Source organism: Capsicum annuum, chromosome 3 (assembly GCF_002878395.1).
Source record: "Capsicum annuum cultivar UCD-10X-F1 chromosome 3, UCD10Xv1.1, whole genome shotgun sequence".
NCBI classification, from domain to species: domain Eukaryota; kingdom Viridiplantae; phylum Streptophyta; class Magnoliopsida; order Solanales; family Solanaceae; genus Capsicum; species Capsicum annuum.
The window spans coordinates 251,493,250-251,504,679 of record NC_061113.1 but is presented as its reverse complement, the minus strand read 5'-3'; the positions used below and the strand labels follow the sequence as shown (position 1 = coordinate 251,504,679).

Sequence of the window (11,430 nt, the reverse complement as noted above, 5' to 3'; positions counted from 1 at the left end):
TCTTTAACAATACATACCGTCATTGATCTTGAAAGGGCAGCCTTGTCTCAGAATTGGGTATATGCATGCCGTGCAGATTTGGCAAACAGTTCTGCTTCCTCAGGCCTACAGATGAAGTTCTATCTGAGAAAATACAAAATCAAAATACAAACTAAAATCCAAAAGTTGGATTTCCATTTGCAGGCAATTAAAACAGAGAAGCTCAATAGCAATCAAGCCGGAACCAAGTCTATGCAATAGTAGAAGTTGAAGTTCTGATTTTGGTGTTAGGTATAAATACTACAGAAGTTATGCTAGTTTCTAAGATCAACATCCAGCTTGTTATAGAGACCCAAAAGCAGTAAGAACAGAAGGATGTAACATGAAATTCACAACTTAAGGTTATGTTCTCATAATAGGGTTCAAGCCTTCAAGGTGTAAAGTACCACCCAGCAGCATGTATACCCCAAGGAAGACAAAAAAGCTTCACCGGAATGGTCGCTGTTCAGCTGCGGTAAGCTCTGCATATCTTCCCCTTGATATTGTCTCCTTATTGAAGCCATTTTTTTCATATAAATTTCCCAAGTTGAATTTTCCTGCCAAAAAAACATGAGATTTTAAATTATTGAATCTGATTAAAAAGTTTGCTCGGGCATACACGCGAAATAGCACAGCTAGCTCACAAAGCCAACTCCACTATGTGAACTGTGAAGACCTCGTACAAGTAAATTTTGTGAATATTAAGGACCAAAATAACTAAATGCAAGGGGCATGTAACGGCAGAATGGAATACTTCCAGACAGTGAGGATAGCAAGGGAGAACCCAGAGGAACCAAGAAATGGAAAAACTGCAACTATAAAGGATTGACACTTGTGTTAAAGCAAATACAAGGACTGACCTAAAGATGGAGTAAATATGAAGAGCTTGCCCCTCCCACAAACCAAAATCTTAGATGTTTAATCAAGATATACATCAACTCAATCCAATCTACAATATTTGCAGGAAGACAGACGGACATACACTCACTCACACACACAGAGCAAAGAGAGTTTCCATCCCAATTTTACTAATATCAGTCCAAGATCGTCTGATGTCCTTTTTTTTTTCTAGGGCATTAACGTGTCTGATCCAGAACTGTGTAGACAAATCTGGTTTATAAAAAAAAAAAATCTGAGAACGACATGTTTAGATAAAATTGCAGGCGTTCTAAAAGAATTGGGAACAGTGCGTGGGTGAATGGACATGATGAAAGTACCCTCGGTCGATCCTCACTCGACAGCTCAAAGCTGACTGGTACAACCCGCGTGCTTGCCTACTCGTTTTTCACAGCCTATTGGGTACCCAGCTACACTCTCTTCCCTTATAAAAGAAAAAAGGGCCCCTCGGCCAATCCTCAATCGACAGCAACTCCGTCCTAGCAAAGTAAAGTCTCTGCCCTATCGTTTGATTGATCTGATCAGACACTTGCTCTTCCCTACTTTGCTCTTCCCTACTTTTGACAGAAGAATAAGAGCACAAGTTATTCCTAGTAGTATACTACAATATCTCTATATCTCTATCGCGAATTTCTTTATCAAACTCATTTTGGAGTAGGAAAGGAGACGGAATAGTGAAGAGATACAACACAAGGGCTGAACCTCTGAACTACCTTTTTCTAATTATATAACCTATGCAAGATACAATTAGTCCTCCGTCTTAAATTGTTAGTCATGTTTTTTATTAGACATGTTATTTTGTGAAACGAATCTTCAATTCCCATATCAGGTTAATAACACAGATGAAGCATTAATATAGCCTCAATATGAATGATTGTATAGTTCTATAGTTGGACTTACCTCCAAATGCCTTCTCCATTCCAGAGCTTGGCACAAATTTGGCTATTCCATTCAATAGAACTATCTAGTTACACTTCAATATATTTTGAGCTGGTACTTAGTGGATCTAAATACTTTATACATTGAGAAGGACTGACTAATTGGGAAAATTAAAAGAATCTTGCACCCTTGCAATACAGTTGTATGGCATAGCCTGGAGTGTGTAAAATAAATATTAGTACAATCAGCCTTATGAAGAGCACCAAATCTGATACAAGAACATACAGTTGAAGCATGTGTTCTGAATTGTTGTAGCTGGGACTGATTCCTTAATGGTAGCGCTCAATTAATTTCCAATCCACGCTTCTGCACTTTATAGAGTGATCCTCAGCCCACACACAAGTGAAACGTTTAACTTTTTACTTTTTTTCGCCAACATAAAATTTTATCCCGTAACCCACAGGGGAAACTAAAAGCAATCCAACCAACGAACCCAACTATAACCAAATTGTAAGCCAAACAGTATGAACAAAAAAAGCAGCATCAACTGTGCAGTAACCAATTAGGTTCTACGATTTTCTTCTAAAACTAGGATTAATGGAGTTTCTGAAGAGCACAGGTCATTCCAACTTAAGTGAAACATAGATCATTGCAAGACGATGCTTTCATGTGGTTGAGAGCTGTTTCTAATTCTTAAAACTGGATGGTAAATTTAACCTGCATTTCAGTTCCTGAATTATGTTATGGTCAAGATATGCAAAAGTATCTCTTTATCAGGTACAAACTTTTGGGAGCCGATAACACCTGAGCAGAAATTATCTTTGCTAGTGCAGAACAAGAAGACCTAAAAGACAGCACACCACATGAATGAAGCAAAAGGTGCTCTGGTGACATTAGCATCTTAATTTAGCGCCCCAGTCAATCACACAGTTTATAGAATGCAAAAGTTTGTTCTAGTATCTAGATTTACCCGTCACGACACCTATTGAGCCTGTCAATGTGAGGTTCTCTGCCACAATAGCTTGTGCAGCCATTGCCATATAATATCCTCCACTGGCTGCCACATCAGCCATAGATGCAATAACAGGTTTAGATTCTGCCAGCAGTCTGATTTCTCTCCACATTCTGTGGAAAAAAGCATCCTAATCAATCAACATAGAACTTGGTTCGAGAAATAAAAACAATGTTCATCAGAGTCTACACTACAGAAGGTTTTAGATGTGGCTGCTTTGAAGACAGGAAAAGAACAATATGACATTCATATTTTACAAGCTGATTTAGCATGGATCTATTTTACTAAGTTATCCGCACCCCTACAATTGGTAATAGAGCCTATTCTGTTCAAAGTTACAAAGTAGTATATATTTAGATTTATTTGATTAATTTATTAATTATGACTTATTTGATAAAACTAGATTTAGATATTTCTAAAAATATTATTTAGATGAATAACGTACAAAAATTATCAAAATATAAAGAATTAAAACAAATAATATCTAAAAAAAAACGTAAAGAATTAAAAATAATGATAGAAAGACTACAATATAACATAATTGTCGGAGTTAGTAAAAACTCAATAAATGCACCAAAAAAAAAGAAATATCAAACTTAGAATCAACAATAGATAGAAAAAAGGAATAGAAAAAATAAAACAACAAACTACAAAATAAATACGAAAAATAGAAGAAATTAAAAATATTAGGATTGCTGAATTAGAAAAAGAACTACAAATGCTAAAAGATTTGTATGAAAAAAAAGACAGAAAGAAAAAGAAAAAAAAAAGATAAAGAACAAAAATTATTAAATGAGATAAATCAATTTAAAAAAAAATTAGAAATAAATACAATAGATATTGAAGAAACAGATAATTATGATTCAGAAGATAGTGAAACATATACAAAAATCTTAACAAATACAAAAAATTTAGAAATCAATGAAAAACAATAAGTAATTAATGAAGAAAATTTAGAAAATAGAAATACAGAAATAAATACTCTTGATAAAAAAAAGATTAAAATATAATACCTAGAACATCAGAAATAAGAAAACCTACATATTATAAGAATAAGTTTAAAAGATATAATCTAAAGGATGAATATGACAAATGGACATCAAAACAAATAGTTAATAAAAATTATAACTTTTTAGACTTAGATTGTGTAATAGATACAAAAAAAATAATATAATTATGGATAGGATATATGACAAAATAATTATTAGATAATAATATAAATGTAATAGATGCACCAGAATATATAGAAAGAACACTAATAGGAACAGTGAAATTATGGTTTTCAAATCTAACTGAAAATAGTAAAAGGGTATTAAGAACTGACAAACCCACAGAAGAAACATCATCAACAATTATAACTAAATTAACACCTATAGAATTATTAAAAAAATATGAAATAGCTACAAAAGACGTATTTAGCAGCATGACAATAACAGAAGAAGAACAAAATGAAGAGAAAAATATAAATAGAAATTTAATGTTAAAATTAGCAATATGTAATATGTGTTACGTAGATGAATATACTTGCGCATTTAGAGAATATTATTATAAAAGAATATGTAATACAGAAGAAAGTAAAGAAATAAGAAAATTATATTTTAATAAATTACTTGAACCATTTAGTTCAAAAATAATAAAAAGCTGGTATGAAGTAAAAATAGTAGATACTCTAGGAGTAAGAATAAAATTCGTACAACAATGGTATAGAAACCTATGTGAAAAATATAGAGAAGAAATAAAAATGGAAAAAACATTAATAAGAAATTTAGCATGTTGCAAAGATAAAATAGCACCCCAATTTGGATGCGAAGAAAGATATTATAAGAAAAGAAAAAGACATAAGAAATACAAAAAATCAAAATATAAATATAAGAAATCAAGAAAAAGATATTATGTAAAAAATTATAAACATAAAGACCATATAGGAAAAAGAAATCTATAAAAGAATGTACTTGTTATAATTGCGAAAAATTAGGACATTTAGCAAGAGATTGTAAATTACCTAAAAACTCAAAAAATAAACAAATATCAGAAATAAAAATAGAAAATATAGAATATATGCAGATAGATTATATAGATTACGAATTAGAAAGTGAAGGTAATATATATGAAATTTCAGAGATTGAAACAGATAATGAAATAGATAGTGAATTAGATAAATTAAATGACTGAAGAAGATATAAGAATAAACCAAATAACTGAAGAAAATATAAAAATAATAACAAAGGAAGAATATTTAAACGATGAATGAACAGATCAAAAAATAATATTTGATAGTCATATATTTGATGAAATAAAAGGAAAAGAATTAGATTCAAGTGTAGAAAAAATATTTAAAATACCAACAATAAAAAACATATTTAGTAGAAGAAAAGAAGAATACTACGTAGTAAGTCAAAAAGAACATGTAATAGATTGCAGATATGTAAAAGGAAGAGCTAGTATACCACTAGTAACAAAAAGAATAAATAATAAAGAAATATACGATATAAAAAGTAAAAGACCCAATAAAATATGTACACCTTGGAGGAACAGAGATATTGATAAAAGCATATTTTAAAGAAGGAATAGAAACACCGATAGAATTATACCTAGTAGATGATGAAATTATAAAACCTATAGAAAAAAGTATAATAACTGTCATAAAAGGAAATTTGATATACCAAAAATTTAAATTTATAATAAGTGCAAATTATTCGGTAGCAATAACAGATAAAAATATAGATAAATCATTAGTATTAGATTGAAAAATATCAGGAATAGAACTAACCCCAGGAAATAAAATATTTACAGCAAGATGTAAAAATTTATATGTATTAATAACAAAACATAAAATAACGGGAAAAAATAAAATTAACAAAATACAAAGTCCTTTCGAACAATTTGTAAAAACAATTGATAATAATTAGTATAGTTATAGAGACATAGATATAGAAGAAAATTTAGAAATAATAAATGATAGAATAAGTACAACAAAAAAAATAGCTTATGAAAAAACAGAATCATCAACTTCATAAAAAAGAACAAGTTATGAAACAAGTTCAACAACTAATTTAAACCAATATTACATAACAGGAACAATAAATGAAAAGAAATATTTAATACTCTTAAAAACAGGACAAGAAGAAAAATTATATAGTAAGATATCTAGTAAAAAATGAGAAAATAAAATCTGACAATAATATATGCCCAGATCTACCAAGAAGCTTAATAAACACTGAAAATATAGCAGTAAAAGAAATAAAAATAGGAGTTAGAAAGATAAAAATGAAATTTAAAATAAAGGAAGAAATGCAAAAAACAGACATAATATTAGGAATAAAATGGCTAGAACAAGTAAACCATATAATATAGAGCATACACAATTATCTATAACATATAACAGAGGTAAATTATTCTTAAGAAGAGCTTTAACATGATATGAAAATATAAGTATTAATGAAGATAGTAGTAGAAGGGTATTATAGTAGATATTATACGCCTATGGTAGATACAGGAGCAGAAGCTAATTTATGTAGATATAATTGTTTACCAAAAAGTAAATGAGATAAATTAAAAATACCAATAATAGTTAAAGGATTTAATAACGAAGGAAGCTTAATTACTTATAAAGCTGACAATGTAAAACACAAGTATGAGATAAAATATTAACAATAGAAGAAATCTATAATTATGAGCTAACATCAAAAGATATACTTTTAGGAATGCCGTTTTTAGATAAATTATACCCACATTTAATAACTAGAACGGATTGGTGGTTTACAATACCATGTAAACAGAAAGTAAGAGCAAAAAGAGTTACTAAAAAAATAAGAAAGAAAACTGATTGGATAGAAGGAAGTCAAAAAATTACACAAAAAATAGAAAATATAAAAAATACCGAAGATACAATAGAACTAGTCGTATTTTCAATAAATAAAAAGGAAATAACTATATTTTCAATAAATAAGATATAAATAATTAAGAAAAAATTAGAACAATTATATAGTGAAGATCCGTTAGAAGGATGGGAAAAACATAAAACTACTATAAAAATTGAATTAATAGATAAAAATAGCATAATAACTCAAAACCCATTAACATATAATTTTGACGATTTAAAAGAATTTAAAATGCATATAGATGAATTATTAGAAAAATAATATATACAAAAAAGTAATAGTAAACACAATAGTCCAGCATTTATAGTAAATAAACATGGTGAACAAAAAAGAGGAAAAAGTAGATGGTTATTGATTATAGAAATTTAAATGCAAAAACTATGACATATAATTACTCAATACCAAATAAGATATTAAAAATACGACAAATACAAGGATATAATTATTTTAGTAAATTTGATTGTAAATCAAGATTTTACCATTTAAAGTTACAAGAAGAATCTAAGGAATTAACTGCATTTACGGTACCACAAGGATTTTATGAATGGAATGTACTACCATTTGGATATAAAAATGTAACAGGTAGATATCAACATTTTATGGATAGTTATTTTAAACAATTACCTAATTGTATAGTATATATAGATGATATACTATTATATACAAAAACCAAAGTAGAACATTTAAAATTATTAGAACAATTTAAGGATATAATAGAAAAATTGGGAATAAGTTTAAGTGAAAAGAAAGTTGAAATTATGAAAAACAAGATAGAATTATCTGGAATACAAATAGATAAAAGTGGAGTAAAAATGCAACAACAAATAGTACAAAAAATAATAAATTCAAAAGAAGAATTAGATACAAAAAAGAAATTACAATCATTTTTGGGATTAGTAAATCAAGTAAGGAAATATATACAAAAATTAGCAGAAAATCTAAAGCCTTTATAGAAAAAATTTAAAAAGAATGTAGAATATAATTATAACAAAGAAGATAAAAAAACAAGTCCAGAAAATAAAAATACTTTGTAAAGAATTACCAAAATTATAATTTTCAGACGAAAATAGAAAATTTATACATATAGTAGAAGCAGATACTAGTGAATGTAGTTATGTAGGATTACTTAAATATAGGTATGAAAATGAAAAAATAGAACATCATTGTAGATATTATTCAGGAACGTTTAATGAAACAGAAATAAAATGAAAAATAAATGAAAAAGAATTATGTTCATTATATAAATGTTTATTAGCATTTGAGTCATATATTGTATATAACAAGTTTATTGTACGAACAGATAATACACAGGTACGTTGGTGGCTAAAAAAGAAAATACAAAATTCAGTTACAACAAAAGAGATTCGGAGATTAGTATTGAATATATTAAATTTTACATTTACAATTGAAGTAACTAGTACTAACAAAAACGTTATTGCAGATTACATATCAAGATAAACTACACAGACTAATATAATAGAAGATGATGCTTTAGAAAAGATATTCAAAATCCTAACTACGCTTTCAATGAAAGTGGTCAGTATGGGTAATGAAATAGAAAAGTTAAAGACTAATGAAGATAAACTGAAGTTTGTAGCTACAAATCCGCTAACTCAGCAGTGTGCAGAGCTATGTCGATCGGAAGACATTAAAATTCCAGAGCTAGAAGGAGATGTTGGGACACTCCGTAAATCTCATAACATTTATCAATCTACAATTGCAGGTACAAGCAAAGGAGTTAGTGGACAAAGATATCAAAATATTAACTTAAATAAAACATTTGAAAAACTATTTACACCAAAAATACAAAAAGACCTCTTGAACATACCCCCACAAATTACCACATATCGAGATAGTCTGAACCAAGATAAAAAAGTTTATAACTATACAGCCCAAAAATACATAAAAAATATCTACCGAGTACAAACTTTTCTAAACCTTAACCCCAGAGCTACAGATATCAAAACCCAACACAAACTATATAACTCAAAGATTACAAGGTCACAACAAACTAATTGCACTACCCCAAACCAACCCAAGCTTAATAAAAACTTGTTTTGATTATGGATTATTAAATACCATATACACCCAAGATGGAGAAGAACTATCAGCTATGGAAGAATTACAAAAAATATTCAACACCTATAAAAGAGTAACCAAAGGAAATTTATTTTATATAAAGTGTTATACTGCACCAGCAAAGATATTATACGACGAGATAAAACCAGTTATACAAGTTGTAAAAATAGGATTAACCAGAGATATGATTATACCAGAAGATATTGTGCAGCAGCCAGAGATACCCAGAATCGAAATACCTGATTTTTATGCAAACAAACGACTTATTGGACTAGCTACAATTATTCAAAAACTAGCAAATAATTATACCAATGGAAACCGAATATGGAGCTATTATTCAAGAGACCATAAGATGATTTATTCAAATTCAAAAGAATTACTACAAACAGATATGGAAGATTTTAGACAATGGATAATGACATTACTTAACCCAGAAAAACAATCTACTGCAAGAGCAATTAAGAGAGGATTTATTTCAGATGAATTATTGACAAGATATTGCAAGATAATTGGACACAAATATCCAGATCATCAAGGTTCGAGATGTAATGGAGAAGATAATATTATCCCAGAAGTTCGGCTAGAATAAAATAAAAAATCAAGAAGATAAGCATGCCAGCTGGAAAGAAGATAAAAAAACAGTAGATAGGACAAGAAGAAGATATCAGCGGAAATAATAATGTAGATAAAAGACAAGCTATTAAATTGTGAAAGCGACATGTAACAAACTTTCACAATTTTTCTTACGTAAATTATTAGAATTGTATAGGTTTTTGACTATTATTAGTCTAGGCTTTAATAGGTTTTTGTTTTTTTAGAAGACTTTTGTAAAGTATAGCAAATTAGGTTAGGTAGATAATTTTTGAAGACTTTTTGTAAAGTTTCAGAAACGTGTAAAATGAGGAAGGAAAACTTTTGTAAAGTTTCAGATTATAAATAAAAGGCATCGAAGGCAGAAAGAAAATTAAGCCTTCATGTGTTGAAGCAAAAAACTCTCTCTTGTCTACAACAAATATTTTTCTTATTTATTAAAAAACAGGTATATATTTCAATGAAAAAATTTATGGAGGAACAAAGCTTAGAATTATCAAAACTACCAGAACAGGTATATTCATTTACTATTATGAATAGCTAAATTCATAAATTCCTAACAATCATGATATGATAAAATATAAATTGGATAGAACAGTTATACCTGGATAATTACCCAGATGGATATTATTCAGATTAAAAAATGTTAGAATATATTAGAAAAACTAGAGAAAATCATGATAATCTAAATGAAGAAATTAATTATAGAAATCGAATTAGAAAAATAATGGAGAATCTAAAAGAAAAAATTAATATGGATAGAAGAAACCCTGGAAAATTTAGGAAAAAGTACATGTGATAGTTTATGTAATTTTAAAAACTCGCTACGAGAAGAACAACACAAGATAATAAATAGCATTGAAAATCAAGAATTAGATATACATTACAGTACAATTAGGATAAATTATTATACAAAAATTTGTAAATCTACAATTATTACAGGATAAAATAATAGACTATGAATATTTAAAATATTGGAGAGAAAATATGGAAGAAATAATATTATTAGAAAAACTTATGAAAGACAATCTAATTGGATATTTTGAAGCAAAAGATATAGAATATTTAGAATACCTTCAAAATAATATAGAAGAATTACAAAAAACTAAGGGAAAAAGAATAAAGAATACTATAGTAAAACATTTAACCAATTACCATATAATCACCCCCAAGATATGCATATCGATAAAACTAACATAAATAAACTCAAAATAAAAATAAAATTAAAAATATTTAAAGAAGTTAAGAAATATTCGCGCACAAATAAAAATAGATTCATTGTATTTATAATAGATCTATGTTACCACACAAGTAACTTTTGTAAAGTTTCAGATTATAAATAGAAGGCATCGGAGGCAGAATGAAAGTAAGCCTTCATGCGTTACCACGCCTAATCCGCACCCCCCTACAGTTGGTATCAGAGCCTATGCTGTAAGTAGTATATTTGGATTTATTTGATTAATTTATTAATTATGACTTATATGATAAAACTAGATTTAGATATTCCCCAAAATATTATTTAGATGAATAACATACAAAAATTACCAAAATATAAAGAATTAAAGCAAATAATATCTAAAAAACGTAAAGAATTAAAAATAAGGATAGAAAGACTACAATATAACATAATTGTCGAAGTTAGTAAAAATTCAATAAATGCACAAAAAGAAGAAATATCAAACTTAGAATCAACAATAGATAGTTTAGAATATACATACCAACATGATCTATTAACAATTAAATAAAAATGAACAAAGAAGATTTATAATAGATGAAAAAATATATGAAAACCATGAAGAATTAAAAATAAAAATAATATTTTCTAATCTAGGAAGAAGATATAAGAAAATAGGTGAACATTTATATTTAATGTTAGAAAAAAAAGAATTAAAATTAGAAGATAAATTAACAGCTATGGTAAGAATAGAAAAAGAAAATGAAGAAATAGATAGAAAAAAGAAAATAGAAAAAATAAAATAACAAACTACAAAAAAATACGGAAAATAGAACAAACTAAAAATAGTAGGATTGCTGAATTAGAAAAAGAACTACAAATCTTTTAGCATTTGTAGT

The 11,430-nt window shown here is 27.9% G+C and overlaps 1 protein-coding gene across 1 annotated transcript; it reads right to left on the bottom strand.

Annotated features, from left to right (window-relative positions):
* Positions 1-465: 465 nt before the first annotated feature.
* On the bottom strand, positions 466-3,139 carry LOC124896887 (serine protease SPPA, chloroplastic-like). The gene is made up of 2 exons (XM_047408758.1): positions 2,765-3,139; positions 466-575 (listed from the first exon to the last, which is right to left on the bottom strand). Exons 1-2 carry the CDS (start codon positions 2,916-2,918, stop codon positions 466-468), a joined length of 264 nt encoding a protein of 87 aa, XP_047264714.1. The 5' UTR covers positions 2,919-3,139.
* Positions 3,140-11,430: the final 8,291 nt, after the last annotated feature.